We start from the raw sequence: 19,386 nt of genomic DNA on the forward strand, positions 1-19,386 counted from the left end.
ACTAGGAATATCCTTATATTACTACATTTTTACAAGAGAGCATAGTCTAGAGTATATATATATAGGATATTATCCAATCTAAAAGGCATTATATGCAAGATAGCATTTTCCCAAAAGAGATAATGATAATAACTGATATAGTACAATCTGGAGTGTTCTCTACATGGATACAGTCCTGGAATGTGTTACATATAGGATAACACAATCTGTGGTGTGTTACATTTAGAGTAAAATACAATCTGGAATATGTTTCCAACAGGATAACACATAGTTTGAGATTAATACCAGATGGGGATGGGTACAGGTTAATATTGTCTGAAATAAATTACATATGCTAATATACAATCTGGATGTGTTAGATTCAGAAAAAAACCACACCATAGGATAAAAGAATCTCAAATTGTGTTATTTACTTAATAAAATAATCTGGATAGCATTCCACATAATCTATTGCATAATGCATAATCTATTTCAGACAAAATAAGACAGAGTACTGTGTTGCAAAGAGGTTAATACACGGCAGCACTAATGGCATATACTGGGATGATTATGGATATTGAATACTAACAGACCAGTGGAGGAAGAGAGAGAGAACTAAAAGTAAGTCCTTTTGTTCTTTTCTATTTAATGTTCATATGGATGCATTTTCTAGCGCAGGTCATTCAACAGTGATCAAGCAAAAGAACACTGGCTGATTTGCTCCCATCCTCATTTATAAGTAAATAAGGAACAGGAGCAGGAGTAAGTCAATTGGCCCCAAAAGCCTGCTCTGCCTTTCAATAAGATCATGGCTGATGCAATCTTGGCCTCAACACCACTTTCCCACTCTTTCCAAGCTCCTTTGATCCCTTGTAGTTTCAATGTCTGTTAACTTCTGCATTGAAAATATCTAATGACTCCACTTCCGCTCTTCTCTGGGATAGAGAAGTCCAAGGGGTCAGAGAAGAAATTCCTCCTCATCTTCATTTGAAATTGACGATCCCTTATTCTGAAATTATGGCCCCTAGTTCTTGATCCTCCTACTCAGTTTCCACCCTTCAGAATCTGATATGTTTCAGTAAGTTCACTTCTCTTCCTCTATACGCCATTGGACATAGACCCAATCTGTTCACCCTTCCTTCATTTATCAACTGATTCATCCCAGAACTAACCTAGTGAGCTTTCTCTGCACTGCCTTCAATGTGCACACATTCTTCCTTAAATATGGAGATCAAACTGCACAAAGTACTCCAGGTGTAGTCTCACCTGCATCCTATAAAGTTGCATCAAAACTTTCCAACTTTTATACTCCATAAAGGTCAGCATTTCACAAGACTTCCTAACTAATTGCTGTATCTGCATACCAACATTGAGATGTCACTGAGTTATTTTATTTAAGGCCAGGGATTGAATCCATGACTATCTGGTTGAGTATGCATCAGTTTAACTGGAGATGATAGAATTACAATGTAAAAGAACAATTAGTGGAATACATTGTGCACAATAAAGACAAAGAAACTTCCACATTCAGTATCGTCAGAGTGAGTTTCCAATGAAATTTGTACTAATTCAAGTCTGCTTCTAGCATCACATTGGAATGAGTATCATTTTGCTCACAATGTTACACTGTTTCCAGCCTCAGTCAACACACTATATTACATTGTACCCACTATCAGTCCACAGACTCTTATCACAGTCTGATCCCTATGCCATTGTGCCCAGTATCAGTCCACTTGCCATAGCACGTAGTACTCAGTCACATTCTGATCACAGTATTACTGTATTTCATTATGCTTTGTCACAGGCTGGTCACTACATCACACCGTGGCCAATTTCAGTATGTTTCCTAGATTATGCTAAGTCTCAGTCTGTTCACTATATTATACTGTGTTCAGTCTCAGTCTGTTCACTACATTATGTTGTGTCAATCTCAGTCTGTTCACCATATCACACGGTGCCTAGCCTTGGTCTGTTCAATATATTGTATTGTACCCAGTCTCACTTTGTTCACTATATTACATTGTTCTTCTTCTCAGTCTGCTTACTATATTACATTGTGCCTGCTCTCAGTCTGTTCACTGTATTGTATTGTGCCCAGTTCCAGTCAATTCATTATGTTAAAATGTGCCCATCCTCAGTCTGTTCACCATATTACATTCTCCCATCTATGGTCTGTTCACCGCATTATCTTATACCCAGTTCACGATATTACATTGTGTTTAGATTGTGCCCAATTTCAGACTGTTCACTATATTATTCATTCTCAGTCTGCTCGTTATGTCTAACATCCTTCTGCCCATTTAACATCAGTTCACTACCTAATGTTGTGCCCAATCTCAGCCAGCTGACTATTTCATTGTGGCTGTCTCAGTTTGCTGACTATTTTCTATGGAATCTGTCTCATTCTACTCACCATTTTAAGTTTGGATTTTTTCACTTTACCCCCTGAAGTACATGGTGCCCAGTGACAGTCTGTTGATTATCCAACATTTTCCCCACCCTTACTGATCAATATATTGTGCACAATCACAGCCCATTCATTTTATTTTATCTTGCCTAATCTCACTCTGCACACTGTATTCAATTGTGTCCATTCTCAGTAGCTCAATATATTGTGCAGTGCCGCACATTGTGGTTAGTATGAGCTGACTCTGAATATTCTGCTGATTGCATAACATTGTGTTAAAAAAAACAGAAAAGGCTGAAGGTATGGAAGACATGAGAACTGATGAAAGCTCATTGGTCTGAATTGTTAATTCCATTTCTCTGACTACAGATGCTGCCTTAGTCTACTCACTTAATTACACTATGCCCATGTCCATCTGTCTGTTCACAATATTACATCGGGCCTAGTCACATTCTGCTCACGACATTGCACTGTGCCTCACTTTTACTCACTATACCACCTTTGCTCACTATTACATTGTCTCCCGCCTCAGTTTGTTCACCATATCAAATTGTGTCCAATCAGTCAGGGCACGTTGTTGATTTGTTGTCTCAGTCTGCTCATTGTAATACATTGCACTCAGGGCCAGATGAAAGACAGTCTCACCACGTCAGCGCGGTTATCCCACTCCTTCCTATTCACACTTTCAAGACTTCTCAGTTTAGTAAGAACCGGATTTTCACCTTGCCTAAAGTACTGAATTATACCTCCAAAAAAAGTTTTATATTTGCTCGTTTGGTAATAGGCGAATACAAAAAAATAGCGTAAACAAGTTAGGTTCACGAACAGATGAAGAAAGGTCACAAGCACAGGACACAGAGTGAAACAGGTATCAAGCTTCAACTCACCATCTGTAGTTGTTGGACCATCTCCTCCCGATACGCCAACTCCGCTTCATTTGGTCCTGGAAGTTATCTGATGAACAGGTAGACAAAAAGTGCAAAATCTTGGTTCAGATACACCCTGGACTTGTACATGCGATATTACCAATAATCTAACCTCTCCATGCATGTTACAAAGAGTCTTGGTTCTAATCACGTAAAGCTAAATTGTCCATAATTTCTTCAATTCAACATTTGCAAATAAATCCTTGCACACAAAAGATTAAAACCAATAATTATATTTCTACTCCTTTCCAATACTATTGACACGCGTGTGATATCTATCGTTACACGGAACCAGTAGAAATTGGTGGATAATTGACCACGCTTGTCGCGTGCGGGTGGACACATCAGATAATAGTATTGTAGGAAACAGCTGAGAAAGACACTTTCAGAAGCAGGTTATATTTTATTTTAAAGCGTTATACATTTTTATTACGTATGTGTTGCTGTTGTAAAGTGAACTGCGCTGCTGCATTCTGCCTACGTCAGGACCCCTATGAAACATCCCGTACTGGGGATACACTAAACACGATGTACGTTTAATACAGTAAACACGATGCAAGAAAAGGGAGAAGAATAATTTCTTACTGACAACAGTGAAAGAAGCGTTACCCTTTAACGCCTGAAACTCTTGCTCTAATCTCCGCCTCAAATCGATCTGTTCCAACAACACTTTCTGAAGTTCTTCTAGAGAAAAATACAGAAATTTGATTTAACGAAGAGTAAAACGTCTGTCGTTGATATCAATTTTTATACAATCATCCTCACCATGGCGAGGTTTCATAATATCCTGCCAATTCAGAAGCAGCCATCATAATTCCTAATTGTACACTTAGAAACTAATAGCTAGGAGGTAAATTCTTTTCCTCCACAGATTTATTTTTCAAGGTTTGTACTTTCTATTTCATTTGACTGCTCGATTCACTCCGCCCTTTGGAAATGTGTTATGTTCGCTCATTCGCTCACCAGACGTGCGAAGCTCTGAGTCAGTTAACTCACAGTTCGCGTCCATCATCACTTCACATGCATTTCGCCGCTTTGTGCTTTCCTACCTACACCTTCAGGTTCACGTACCCCTAACCTTTGAAGCTAGGAATTTTTTTCTCTTCATCCCTTGTTTATTATCATCATCACCTGTTTCTTTGTCTATGTGCGTGCCTGATATCTTTAATTTTATTTACATATCTGATGCCAGTCCAGGTCGAAGTGTAGGTTTAATTGGTTTCATTAACAAGTCTGTACAGTTAGCTCTCGCCCACAACAGCAAAAAATAATATAGCCCAATAATTAACCGGTTTATATTAAGTATTGTGATTAAGTATTGTAGATTTCTGTGAATCTGTTATATGCCGTGGGAGAGTGCGTGTTAGTGTAAGCATATGGGACACACTGTTCTCAACGCTGGAATATTTTTTGGATCAGGATGATAAAAGAATAAACCTCTATTGAACTTCCCAGCAAATATCCCCTAATAATGCAATCCCCGGCAAGCAGTAATCACTATTAAAGTTGGTATTGATGCTCGGTGTATTTACTTGAGGTTAGGAGGGGATGGCAAGTATAGTTACCCAACTGTGGTGTGGTAAGTGCAGAGGCAGTGGCATTAAAAAAGAGTGTGTGGGTAGATTGGTGAACACCCTTAAGAAAGTAATAATTACCGATTCTGATGGAATGGGCAACATAAACATTATGCACGGCAAATGGTATAGAGTGTAGTGAACGTTTAAATAGTACATAAATGCCACATATATAAAGCAACGGTAAATATGTAGATTTCGCCACTGGTACACGAAAGAATAATCCAGCCATACTTTAATTTGGTCATTGTGAAAAGCATCGGGGCATTTTATTACGTTAGAGCCATACAAATGCAAATTGTTATTATGTAAATTGTGTGTGTGTGTGTGTGTGTGTGTGTGTGTGTGTGTGTGTGTGTGTGTGTGTGTGTGTGTGTGTGTGGTGTGTGCGTGTGCGCCTGGGATGGCCGCACCATTGCTGGACATGTTTACCTTTCTCCATGTTTGCCACATCAGTTTTGATAGAAAGTCGGGACGTTGATTCTTGTTCGTGGTCAACTATAAAATAAATAGATAAAACATTCTTCGAATCTTTCTGGGAACTTGAGTTTCTAAACCAACAAAAAAACAGAAAATGCTGGAAACACTCAGCAGGTCAGACAGCATCTGTGGAAAGGGAACAGTTAATGCTTCAGGTCGAAGACCCTTCCTCCGTTTTGGCGTAGTGTCCTGAAGCTTAACTTTGTTTCTCTTTCCACAGATGCTGGATGACTGCTGAATATTTCCATTATTTTTTTAAATGTCAGATTTCCAGCATTTGCAGTTTTTGTCTTATTTCGTTTCCAAACCGAGGTCTTACTTTTTGGAATTCTCAGCTTGAAGCGGGAGTTGCGAGATTTTTTCGTGTGGTAGAACTGTCCTATTAAAGCTTTAATTGTGTTTATCTATTCTTAATGCCATTTGCCGCTGTAAAATAAAATAGATATTCTACAACATTATCAATTTGTCCAGGAAAACTGGTATTTTAAATAAAATGGTTTGTGATGCCGATATGTGAGGGACTCCTCCCCCTAATAAGAGCAAAAAGCTTGTGTATTTTTTTGATCATTCTGAACCCTCGATTCTCTCATCTGACAGGCAAATTTGCAGACATTGCCCCAGGATAACAACCTCGTTTGACAGTCAATTAACCGTGAATCGACAAAGCCAAACGAGTTTGCATTACATAAATGGCAAATTAGATTCCTTTTTTCTCTTTCTCCCCTACAACAGATACCTCCCCAGTTCAGTGCAATTGAGAGCGGCATCAGAACTTCTAATCACGTCCTTTGCTGTCTTAGGTAAAGCCCTTGGCGACATTTAGCAATAAGAAAAGGTGGATTCATTTAATTTGTTTAAGATAATAAAGGGAATGTTCTAATGTATTGTATGCGAGGCTCATTATGAGCCAGATGATATCAATGTTGATGACTGTCATAAAATACCTTTATTATCTCTGTTGACAAATATTAAAAGCAACAAGCTTCGTATAACAATTCTTTTGAAGGAGAAGATTATGGCATTATTTTACTTATTGTAAAATATTACTTTCTTAAGGGTGTTCATTTCATTTTCTTCTTTTCAATCTATTCTAATGTACTGTTCGTATTTGCAGCGTTATAATTACACCTGATAATCCAACTATTTTGTCTGTTCTTATTGTAAACTCAGATCAATTTAGTTAATTTCCTTGATTTAGTTGTAATCTCTTCCGTTCAGCATTATTATTATTATTAGCATTCCTTTTAAATTTAACATTTGCAGAACAATTTCGAGAATTTATTACTCCTTCGTCATTTTAAAATTTAATATATTTATTCATTCTGTCTAGCTGGTCTCACTTACCCCCAGGTTCCCGCCAGAATCCTACCCCTGAGCTGTCGGATTCTTCCGCAAAACAATCCTGTTGTTTTGTCTCATCTGTAACATGGAACAAAAATTAACGTACGGCAGATATAAATACTGGATTACAAATCAGAACATGGTTATGGACAAACAAGGCCACGGACTGAAAAATAAACAAAGGGTTAAAGAAATAAAGAGGTCAAAGATTAACCCAGGACCGCATAAATGGGGCCAGAGGGGGGAAAAAAAGCAGGGTGTCAGGCGCGGAGTTCAAACACAGAGTGGGAGAATATACAACGGATAAGTAAAATAAAAACAGGGTCACGGGTAAACCGAGAGCCAAAAATAACAGAGCCACAAATGAATAGAAGTAATTTTGATTAAACTTTCGTTCCGTGCTTCCGCTTTGAAATGGATCAAGTATTTCGCAGTTCCATTATTTTTAAAGATTTATTTAAACATGAACTATTTTGCACTTACTAGGAAAATTATCTTCATTCTTTTTAGAAAAGAGTGAATGCTTTTTGGTTCCATTTTTAAGACCCTGTTGCAAAATAACAAATTGAAAGAAATATTAGCTGGTCTGACAGTGACAGAATGCCACTGTTAATTAGATAGGAAATCGTGGTGTAAACCTGGCACCGTGCTATGCAGTTGGAGCGAAGGCAACGCTAACGAACCATTATTAAAATTCCCAGGAAAGAGATCACATATACATGTTTGCGAAAGGCAAATTAAACCTACACATTCTGTGCAATTACATATATTACAGTGAATCGAGTTGTGAAATAGAATTTGGAGATGGTATTGCATTATTAATTTCTTAAGGGAGACGATAGTCGTTAACCGCGCCTCTCGTGTATATCTTAGCCCAAAGCTGTGTTCAAGTAATAATTAGCTAAATAGCCGAAATCTGATATTTACATCTTTGTAACTGGGCTGCTCCAATGGTGTTGGGTCGCAGGGAGTGGAGCCCCTTTTATTGGTTGGGTCTTCCGTTGGTTCGTTCGTGTCCACGGCTGGTTCTATCTTGGAGGTGGAGAAAGTGGTCTTTTCTTTACTGTCTTTAGGCAGGTTGTCCTGCTGGAGGTTGCTCTGGGTGTAGCGGCCGGGAGAGATGGCATCCTCCTGCCCGTCCCCCGAGAGTTTGTTGGTTTCTACATCCACCTCTTGTTCTTCCTCACTCTCCACACTGTCGCTATGGTAACTGCAGCTGGTACCCGGGGAGGGATGTCGATCGGATCCGAAATCCTCCAAGTTGCCGTGCAGCTTGGCGATGCTCTCGATGTCTTTGACCACGGGCCTGAAGGCAGACAGGTAGCTCTGCTTCCTGGCTGCAAACGTGGACACATCTAAGAGTTTAACTCTTCCATCCGTCGTCAGTCTGTGGTCGGGGTTGGTCGGGTGGCTTAAACTATCGTTGTCAAACAAGTTGTCCCTGGGACTTGCCAGGCCGCCAGCTTCGTTTTGGTCGGAGAGATCAAGGAAGGCTTGCCTTAAATTTGGGGATTCCCCCGCCGACGTGATGGCACTGGGTTGGGGCTGGAGGTAGGTTGGCACGGGGATGCCGCTTGCAGCCCTCGGCGGCCAGAACATGCAGAGTGGTGGGTAAAAGGCATCCTTTCTGCCTGGCCAAAGGAGTCCCGATAGCCCATTTTGCTTTTGCCCACCAGAAAGAGTATCGCCGTCCTCCTTTTTCTGACAGAGTCCAAACGCAGGGAATGTATAAGGATTAGGGAACAAAGAGGCCGCTGGGAATTTTTGTAGCATCCCAAACCCTTTGCTAGGGACCGGGATCACTGGATAACTCCGCAGGTTTTTCCGCGAGGAGACGCTGCTTCCATCTTCATCGTCCTCAGCGAACCTGGTCCTCTTCTGAGAGAGGTCTGGGGCCATCATGTGAGTGATAACGCTGCTTACTGCCTTCTCTGAACTGAGCGAGCCGCAGTGTCCAGGCAAAGCACGTTTCCGACTGCCCCCGTTAAACATGGCTTTCACATCTTCCCACGCATATGTCAGGTCTTGTGGGGGGCTCTTGTCGGTTAACTTTAGGTGTCTCCTCCACGAATTGAAGTTGGCAGCATCGGGCTGAGTGTACTTAGCCTCTGGGGTGCGGTGAGAATGGAAGATGAACTTGTTGGGTGAGAAGTACATACTGCAATAGGAACACTTGATGCATTTTGCCCTCGAGCTGTTATAACGGGCAGGGACGAAACTGCCCCTGCTCCCCCAAGCACATTCATGGCTAACATCAAAAGCAAAGTTATCGGGGAGCTTTGGAGGCCTGTTCTCACCTAGAAAGGACTTGCAAAGTCTCTCGGCTTCCCTCTTGGTTATCATCCCACATCTCCTCGATGATATTGGCATGGCCCCAGCCCTGCGCAAGATCTCCAGTTGGACAGGCGTACATTGGACGCAGGTGATCCCCAAAGCTACCCTCCTGTTGTGGATCTCGTTGTAGCTGTAGTTCTTAAGCAGGGTGTTGGAGATCTGAGCCAGGCACAGCCTCTCTTGGTTATCAATGATGAGTGACACTATGGGCACCCCGTACAGTATTACTTGGCCAACTTGATTGGGTTTCATAGGGATGTGGGGAGACCTCTGTTGACTTAGGGAATCTTGCTCAAAGGAACTTGTCGGTGCCGTGAGTGCAACATCAGTGGGCCCTGGGAGAGGAGTGGAGATGTTTTCCATAATGCCTGACGTTTATTTATCAGAGCCTCTCCTTGTACCTGCGATATACAGAATATCATTAAAACAGAAACGCGACCGTTCTCGGCTTGCAGTTAGATCAATATTACAATACACCTTGTAATAGGTAGCATCGATCATAGCATGGCGGCTGGTGGAGGTACTTAGCACAATAAGAGTGATTCAATGCGGACACCTTGCTAATATAACTGTAAAATGTTTTTATGTACAGTAATAGATTAATCAATATTTTGTATTAGCTTGTAAAGAACTGATTGCCACACGTAAATATTCTTATGATCGTTTTTGTTTCATAAACTACCAAACATACGCGAGAAGCAGACCTTTGAAAAGTGATGTTAACACAAAACGTCGGGTTACTCGCGAGATCCCTTCAGTCGGGCCAGGGTTTCTTCCGCCGATTAATTAATTAAAAGAGGTAGGAACTTGTTCAGATTAAGCACAGCGCGTCCCGTCTCCAAATGATGATTGGTGCGTTTTTTTTTAACAATCCCTTTACAGAGAGAAATAGGCAAATACTCGCCGCAAAGGTGAGGCGGCGGTAGCATTCAGATAACCCAATGAATCGCGCTGCAAAAGTAACCGGTGAAATGAAACGGGCGACGTCTCCACATGGATCCAATAAAGAGAGTCTGAAAGTGGGCAGCGAAAGCTCTAAGCGAAAGGTACCGCAGTAGGGAAGGTATCGAGAGAGCAGATCGGATAAAGAGGAAGAGAGAGAGGGGGGGGGGGGGGGGGGGGGGGGGGGGGGGGGGGGGGGGGGGGGCGGGGGGGGGGGGGGGGAGGGGGGGGGGGGGGGGGGAGTGGGGGGGGGGGGGGGGGGGGGGGGGGGGGGGGGGGGGGGGGGGGGGGGGGGGGGGGGGGGGGGGGGGAGGGGGGGGGGGGGGGGGGGGGGGGGGGGGGGGGGGGGGGGGGGGGGGGGGGGGGGGGGGGGGGGGGGGGGGGGGGGGGGGGGGGGGGGGGGGGGGGGGGGGGGGGGGGGGGGGGGGGGAGGGGGGGGGGGGGGGGGGGGGGGGGGGGGGGGGGGGGGGGGGGGGGGGGGGGGGGGGGGGGGGGGGGGGGGGGGGGGGGGGGGGGGGGGGGGGGGAGGGGGGGGGGGGGGGGGGGGGAGGGGGGGGTGGGGGGGGAGGGGGGGGGGGGGGGGGGGGGGGGGGGGGAGGGGGGGGGGGGGGGGGGGGGGGGGGGGGGGGGGGGGGGGGGGGGGGGGGGGGGGGGGGAGAGAGAGAGAGAGAGTGCCCGCAATAGAACAAGAAAATGTACATATCTAGACTTAACAAGGAAATTAAGTGGGGGCGGAGAAAAAGGAACGGCGATAACATGATGGTTACATTGGCCTGATGGGTTTATAATCATATATAACAGAAAGAAACTAGTGAACCTATTTTATTCATCTAATTCATCAGCCATTCACTATTTTCAATGAGTATGCATATTATTTCTTTAAATAAACATGTTACCTTCTGTTAAAAAATGCGGATGGCCCGTCAGGCGAGCATTGTGGCCTCGGCCGTTGTTCCTCCCGAACCTTTCCTTAACCCCACTCGTGCGTTTGCAGATCCTGGCGTATTTGGCCGCTGTTTCAAGGCACATCCCAGAAGCTGCGGCAGTCAGAGGCTGCTCTGGACTGTGATGGAGCAGAGAGTTTAAGCGTTGCAGGGAGCCCCTAGGCTGAGTGTTCCAGCTCTGAACTCTCAGCCCTGCCATCCAACAGCAATTATCACAGCTGCTAACGTCACTCCCTGACTGACACTGGATAAATGGTCTTTTCAAGTATCTAATAAATTCACAGACTCCCAAACGTCAGGCTTCAGGCTACCGAGCCTACCTTTAGAGCTTTACATACTGTAGAGAAATACTCAATTGAATTCAGTTTCCTTAACACCTTCTCAATATCATTATAAGCCGAACTCAGATTATTAAAATATAACGGATATGAAATTTACATCCATTAGCGGAGAATTATTTAAATATTTCGATAAATAATGCGGGTGATGTATTACACCGGTATAATTTACGTTCATCATGAACATTAATTTCTGTGCATTTTTTCTTAAATGTTAGGGTTGCCTTCATCTCTGCATGGTTAATTACAAGAAATTTGCGCTTTCACTCTTAAGAAATTAAACTGAAAGATTAAAAACACTACAGGCGAAAATATTTGACCGCAATCATCTGATGCCGAGTCCAAGACACCGTTACGTTTGGAGAGACAGGGTAGAGATACTCAGCGTTTACGGGTTGTTTCTTATTACATTTTCACTGAAATCCTGCAGTTGGTTTGAGTTTATACATAGACACATAATATTTAACAACCTTCATAAATATATATTGCGTCAAAAGACTCGGAACTACTCTTTCCCGAAGCACGTTAATGCTTACATTAATCTTAGTTGTTTAGCAGATATTTAGTGCCCAATTGCTGTATAAGGTGTATTACAGTAAGGAGCGATATGATATATTGTACATTTATATTTACTGTACTATACCAGTGTCTGATGCGCACAGACGCACGTATATACAAACCGTTCTGCGATAGCACATATCGCCTTTGGGTGCATTGAGGGTTTATATGCATGTGCGTTTTGAATTAATTCCCCAAAAGGTAAAAACGATGTTATGGATTTTGATAGCTCTCTTTACCCGCGAACGGGGTAGAATAAAACCTGCGCTCAATTAGAGTCAGGGCAAAAAAAAAATCAAACAAGTCATTAAATAGAAATACAAATGTAGAAGGAGAAATATAGGAATGCTATGAAAGCTTCAATACTCTGAAAAGTTATAGCACTATTAAAGTGTAGGTGCAGTGGAGGCTGATCTGACTGCTAACACTGGAATAGCGAGGGAAAGAACACAAACTGAATTCGTGTATGAAGAAAGGGACCGGTCACGGCGCACTTTTAGTGGGGTTCCTAGGGAACCACAGGAATAATCAAAGATTTCTGTTATCCAAATCGACCTCGAAAAAACCTCCCTGTAACTTTATCCAAATCAGCAAAGTTGGATCCAAACATCATACAATGGATATTCACCAAATCTCGACAAGCCGGTTTCGAAAACAGCTGTAAATTCGCGTGGCTGGTTATAAGACAGGCTTGTCTATTTTAACGATTGGGAAGGTATTTGCTTGCCAAATATCCAGATCGCCAACCACCGGCTTTGGCTCTCTTTATTTACAGTTTATTAGTTTGTTTTTTTTAGAGGGAAGCCGACCAGAACCCGGACCAATAAAGGCACATTTTGTTTCTCCAACACCTGTGAAATCTTCAAGTGCCTAATGACTTCAGACAGTGTCTCGCCGTCCAAGCCACATACAGTATTTGGTCTCCATGCTAATACCGAATTGATACTAAGTTCTGTCCAGCAGGAGAACCATGTTATATGTTTGGAAGCGAGAACAAATCAACCCTTTAACTTTTTAACTTCTTTGCGGAAAAGAGGTTCTGTCCGCTGAAACTACAAACTGTTATCATTTAGCTTTGTGCAGACTACCTTAAGCACTGAAAGTGATAATTGAAAAAAATGTAGGGGCATATTTTAAATCTAAATTATGCCGATGGTAGTGCGAATATTAATCATCTCCCCAGCGGTGTCAGATAATTTAAAACTGTAATTAATCTGAAGTAGTTAAGGAATATAATCTAGTCAAACTTTCGTTGTTGACACAAACTATTCAAGTGGGGTTAGAAACTGATCTTGCAAACCTTTGATTTGCAAGATTATTGCTGTCCTGCCGATCGGAAATATAAAAGTGAGCGGGTTTAAAAGCACACCCTTTTTCATCTATGTGTACTCCAGAGAGGCATTACATTTTAGAGGGGAAAACGGATTATTGAAAGAAAGAGCCCCAAGGGCAAATAGGGAGAAAGAAAGGGGAGAGCAGATCACTATGAATAGCAAAGAATAAGATGATTAAAAAATTCAGGAACTCGGTCTAGTTAAAATTCCTTTGGTCTTTTCGCTGGTTTGGTGGGAATTTAACTGCCGTTTACGTTGTGATTCGGCTGACATAACAATCAGATATTTAGTAATACTCGTCATTAAGTATAACTAGCAATGCAGGAATCTAAAACCGCAATATTAGTTTTTTCCAATACGGTAATAGTTATGCGATTACTATCAATCGTAATTTATGAGGCAATATACTCAACGGCTGCACCAAACTCAACTTCATATCCAATTCATCAGTTTCATTGTTTCTTTTTCCAAGGTACATTCCAAGTTCAGATTTTAATTTCAACAAATAGTGATGTCAAGACGATGATATTTGAACAACCGTTTAACGTGCCGTTAAATAGAACACTACTGCGGAATATTATTTTCTCTCCGTTAAGTAATTACTCATTCTGATTTCCTATCAGGTCCGGAGCGTGCCCCCCCCCCCCCCTTTTCTCTCTCTCTCTCTCTCTCTCGCCCTCTTTCCACTGAGGCTTTACTTGGTCTCTCAGATATTCCCGGCCAGACCCTAAAGGCTTTAAATGCATTTTATGTTTGTTTATTCCACCTGTTCGCCACCGTCTAATAAAATCGAAGCCAATCGAGACAGAGTTGTAAATCGAAGTTAGTTTGGTAGAATAGGAATAATTAATGGATGAAGGTCTAATTATTGCCACCTCTTTAATTATTCAAACACCTTTGCTTTTGCATTGTGATAGACTAACTCGTCACATTTAGCTAAAGCGAAATGCAAAACGGCGCTCGTCAATCTCCCGGAATTCCTCTGCCCGCGCGTTATCGCCTTACACTTGTTAACCCTTTAAATCCGCGAACTTTCTTTTAATGGAATAGTTGTTGGCGAAAATGAAACGGAGATGGGGAAGTTTCTGAATCACCCGTCAATAATTTAAAATATTCAGCTCCCGCATTATTTCTTGGATTTAAGTTGGACCTCCTTTATTTCTGAAATGTCTTGTCTCAATGTGAACCTTCGCAGCCCAACAAAAAACTTTTGATAGAAACCAGAAAGTGTTTTGCATTACGAAATTATGAAACCAAAGGCTGCAGCAGGCCATTCGGCCCACAGCACCAGTGCTTCCGGCAACCCAGAACAAGTCCCAACGTTTCCCTCCGCTCTTCTGTTGCTGTATGCCTTCCTCTGCTCCACATAATTTTTAATGTCCCCCGTTAGTAGGCGAAATGGTCTGCCTCAACCACTGCGCGGCAAAGAACTCCTGGATTCAAAAAGCTCTGGCTTTAAGAAATGAACCCGAAGCGCCGTTTTCATTCTCCCTCACGAAGTCTTTGTGAAAGGGTTCCGGGCTGAAGCAACACCAGAGTGGAAGTTGCTGTGGACTTTCCCTTTCACTTTCAGTGACAATCCTAAACTTATTGATTCTCCAAACGCGGGTAATTGTCAATCAACTTATCTATCTCAAATTGCTCCTAATACCTACCGTTTCTCATTCCTGACATTGAGATAAAGAAACAACGTGGTACCGCCGCTGTGGATTTGGAACGAGGGAAAATTAATGCCAAGGACACTCGGTAGCTCAGCCCTAACTGTAGAGAGAGGAGAGAGCACGTTGACCATAGTCCTACTGAAGGGTTATGTCTGAACCTTTATCACGTTTTATCAACGTGCTTAACTTACTGGTTTTCCTGGTGCACACGTGCGGATTTAAACTAGAGAAAGAAATACGACTGCCCTGAGAAGATACATGAGAAATATTATGATTAACTTTATCGGAGACCATCTTAACTTGGGATTCTGCATTTTAAACAATCTTTCTTTAAAGATGGAGCGTCGTCAGATTGATTTCATGAATGAGATGTCCATCAGAGAGAACTCCGTTCGCAGAGTCTAACAGCCAGACCCTTTAAAGACGCCAAAAAAATAGACTTTCATATCTCAGTAACCACCAGGCAATTTCTTTGCACCGGTTTTGTGAATTCTTTTTAAAGGGCGAGAACCAATACCGCCACTAGGAGAGTGACTGAGCCTCGTGGCATACGAGAGAACCATACACAGAATTTCCGCTGATGATGAGCTGTTATACCTCAATACTCCTAAACCAGTTTAGCTGTCACTATTTAAACAACGTTCAAGAATATTACATTCAGTTTAGAACAAGAAGTACAATTCAGCCGGACCTCGTGCAACATACTATATGTTGGGCACGATCCAGCGAACTGAATCCACCTCGGAAAGGTTCTACATTGATAGAATATCCAACCAACCGTGCGATCTCCAGTGCTCGTTGCTCGCCATCTCTTTTCACCAGATCGAATACCACCTCAACCTAACTTAACCAGGTGTCTTTCACAGAAATTACATTCCCAAATTTCAATTCAATTTGCTGGGAATATGTTCCACATAAATGAATACGGGTACATCTCTCTCTCTCTCTCTCTCTCTCTCTCTCTCTGTGTTTGTGTATGCTCGAATACTTTATCTTTTGGGATCTTTTCACTGCTTTTATTCAAATAACCCATTTATGGCTGAGTGATTATTCCACAATTTAGCACTCTCCCTTTTATGCCGTGAAAGCACAAGCTTTGGATAAGATTGATTTTCCCTTAGGTAGATCATCACTCACTCATCATAAGTGTTGGGACCACAGGTAATCGGGTCTGGGACCACAGGTAATCGGATTTGGGACCAAAAGTAATCGTGCCTGGGACCACAGGTAATCGGATCTGGGACCACAGGTAATCGGATTTAGGACCACAAGTAATCGTGTCTGGGACCACAGGTAATCGGATTTGGGACCACAAATTATCGGATCTGGGACCACAGGTAATCGTGCCTGGGACCACAGGTAATCGGATTTGGGACTACAGGTAATCATATCTGGGACCACAGGTACTCGTATCTGGGACCACAGATAATCGGATTTGGGACCACAGGTAATCATATCTGGGACCACAGGTACTCGTATCTGGGACCACAGATAATCAGATTTGGGACCACAGTTAATCGGATCTCCTGACTTCCAAAGATCGGTTCCTCACTGCTTTTGATCTTCATTTATCATAAAAGGACGAACAGAACAGCGCGGGTGGAGCACATTCGGTCCACGGTGCCTGCGCTGCCTCTATCTCAGAGTTATCCAATTACCCAACCTCTTGCTAATGCCCTGTACTTAGTTTTTGTTTCAATTGATTATCGGCATTTCTTCTACATGTTACTGCCGAATCTGCTTCGACCACCCCTTTTGTCGGCGAATCCCAGACCATAGCAATTCACTGTGTAACGTGTTGCTACTAATTCTTTTATCTTAAATTTACGTCCATTTGGTTTTTGACCGTTCTGTCACTGATTTTTTTTCCATTTCGTTTACTCGAACAAAACCATTCATATATTGAACGCCTCCATCAAATCTCCTCATTGTTCCCAGGTCTAAAGAACCTATCGCCCCCGCCCCCCCCCCCCCACAAAGCTTTGTAGTCTGTCTACAGAAATTGAAGCCACTCATCTTTGATACAATTTTCGTATATCTCTTCTTCGCTCTATGCAAGACATTGAGAATCTTCCTAAAGCGCGATGCCAATAATTGAACATAATGCCAGTGTTTTATAAAGGTTTGACATTATTCTATTGATTTCATGCATCTTGACAATCTTCTAAACTCCAGTGCGACCTTCAAAGTGTTTGTATCCTTATATCCACGTCTGTACGTCAGTCTTTTACTGTCCTCCGCTGTTATTACTATTCGGAGTTTTCTTTCACCTTTGAAACTGTGGCGTGCATACCTAAATCCATGTCATTAATGAATATCAGAAAGAGAGCTGGTCCTAATAACCAACCCTTGATAACAGCCCCGCACAATTCCTCTCTGAGAAAGAAATCATCGCTACCAACGTTTCCTTCAGCCTGTGTATCCACACGGTCACGGTCCTGTCAATCACTCTGGGCCTTAAATTTACCAATTAGTCTTCAGTAATATTGTTTCTGCTGTAACAGATCTCTAACTTCCACAGAAGCAGAACCCATGTTGTAGAATTATTCTAAATGAACAACTAAAGAACATTAAATTGAAATTCAATTTTTTTTATAATTTTTAAATAAACTGTGATCTGACAATTGGACTTCAATAACTCTTGCCCACGGTATATAGCCAAAACTTATTCTCTTTTCCTGAGGTGGTCCTTCGGAATCGAAGGTGACTTGTTTCTACTCCAGTCCCATTAGTTCCGAAGTGACCAATGAGGTCAATATGGAGCAGACTCTGCCACAGGTGGGGCAGGAGGTACCTGACGGGGAGGGTGGTTAGTTTGTTTATTCAAGGCTTCCTTGCTGTTCCGCAGAAGACCCTGAGGTTCCCGGGACCGTCGCGACCGATCTTCTCCATTATGAACGCTCATGTTTCCATTTGCAAGACTGTCACGGCCAAGCTTTCCCATTTTCCAAAAAAATTCTAATAATGCCCACATGGAGATCATGCGGCGCGGGGTGGGCCGGATTGATGGAACTCTGCTCTCTCTGTGCCCACGGGGCAGATACATCGCCCACCTCCCACAGCGGCGAATGGGAATGATGGAAACTCAAACCATCAAAGTGGAGCGACAGGACATTTCAGCAGGCAGGGAAATTACAGCGACACCAATTTAAATCTGAATCTGAAACTTGATATCTGTGGGACTGGGTTAAAAATTAAGCATCGATAAATTTACTGATTAGTAGTAAACCGAGCAGCTTTTCTCGGGTAATGTATTTCATTAACAAATCGAATACAGTGAGCAGAACAGTGAAGTTCACAGTGTGCAATGTCCCTGTTTTCTCATGTATGTGCGCACGCATTTCAGCATTTCTCTGACACCTCTGTGGGACCATGCATGCATTCCCAATACATGCTCCGTGTGTGTGCTAAGCACGGCTAAGGATGATGGGGGAAGGGTTGGGTAGAGGGGTGGCGTTGGGATGGAGAGGGTGTTGAATGTGGTATGACCTCTGTGCATTTCCCTGACTATTGGCAACCGCCTTGTTTCGCTGGCGGTAAATTACTGCGGGAGGCAGGGGTAATTTAAGCGCTACGCCCTTGCATTTCTAAAGGTTGTTTTGCTATCGAGATGCGGACTGTTCCGCATTTAATGAGCATCTTTAGTTGAAGGATCTGATAGTCAACACCACCTGTTGCAGAAGAGCGCGAGTTTGGAGTGCTCAGGGGAAGTTAAACCTTTTTATTATAGCGGAACGTCAAGCTTGCTCGGAAGTGGTGTCGAGGGACACGTAGAAACTTTTCAAACTTTATTCGAAGGTTGACTTTGAGAAGAAGTATTCTCTTCACACCCACAGAAATCTGCGGCCAAAAAAAAGACTTCAAACTAGAGAGATGTTTGGTGTTGCACGGATTAATGTAAGATGCAATTAGTTCGATCACGGTATAAGCGACGTACTTCTGAGTGCATGTAATATGTTAACGCTCCGCCCGGGAAAGGCATAAATCATTCCTTCACCTTCACTCATCTCATTTTCTCTGTTTACCACACAGGTACGTACGAAATAGGAGCGGTAGCGGGCCATTCGGCCCCTCGAGCCTGCTCTACCATTCAACAAGACTTCTACCTCAAACACCATTTTCCTGTCCTATTCTCAAAGCTTTCGATTTTCTCAATATCCAGAAAATCTTGCGCCATCAATGCACGAGTCGCTGCACACTTCTGGCGTAGAAAGTTCCAAAGGTTCTCCTCCCCCTCCGTCGCTAATGCCTTAGTTCTTATCCCGAGACTGCGACCCCTAGTTCTCGGCTCCTCAGACTGAGAAAACATTGTCCTGGCATCCACCCCGTCGAGCCCTTTAAGAATGGCGTGCGTCTCCATGAGGTCAGCCCTCACCTTTCTCCTATTTTTAACCGCTGTCACTAGTGACAAATGTTTGGATTTGGGGACGTTACTTATCCCAGTCTCCGTCTGTGCAAGTATCGGACAACTTTAAGCAGCGGAGCAGTTGTCCGCGTTGCCAGAATAGACAGGGCGCTAATCCGTAGTGTTCAAAAGGTTAAAGCATATATTCTGCTCCATAACGTTA

At 43.0% G+C, this 19,386-nt stretch overlaps 1 protein-coding gene across 1 annotated transcript; it reads right to left on the reverse strand.

Moving 5' to 3' along the window:
- Positions 1-3,264: 3,264 nt before the first annotated feature.
- Positions 3,265-9,404, reverse strand: skor2 (SKI family transcriptional corepressor 2). Its single transcript, XM_052033918.1, is given in 7 exon segments — positions 3,265-3,317; positions 3,320-3,340; positions 3,898-3,996; positions 5,319-5,384; positions 6,711-6,785; positions 7,191-7,254; positions 7,635-9,404. Coding segments are annotated over 7 exon segments (2,148 nt in total).
- Positions 9,405-19,386: the final 9,982 nt, after the last annotated feature.

The sequence above is a fragment of the Pristis pectinata genome, chromosome 2 (genome assembly GCF_009764475.1).
Source record: "Pristis pectinata isolate sPriPec2 chromosome 2, sPriPec2.1.pri, whole genome shotgun sequence".
Classification (NCBI taxonomy): Eukaryota; Metazoa; Chordata; class Chondrichthyes; order Rhinopristiformes; family Pristidae; genus Pristis; species Pristis pectinata.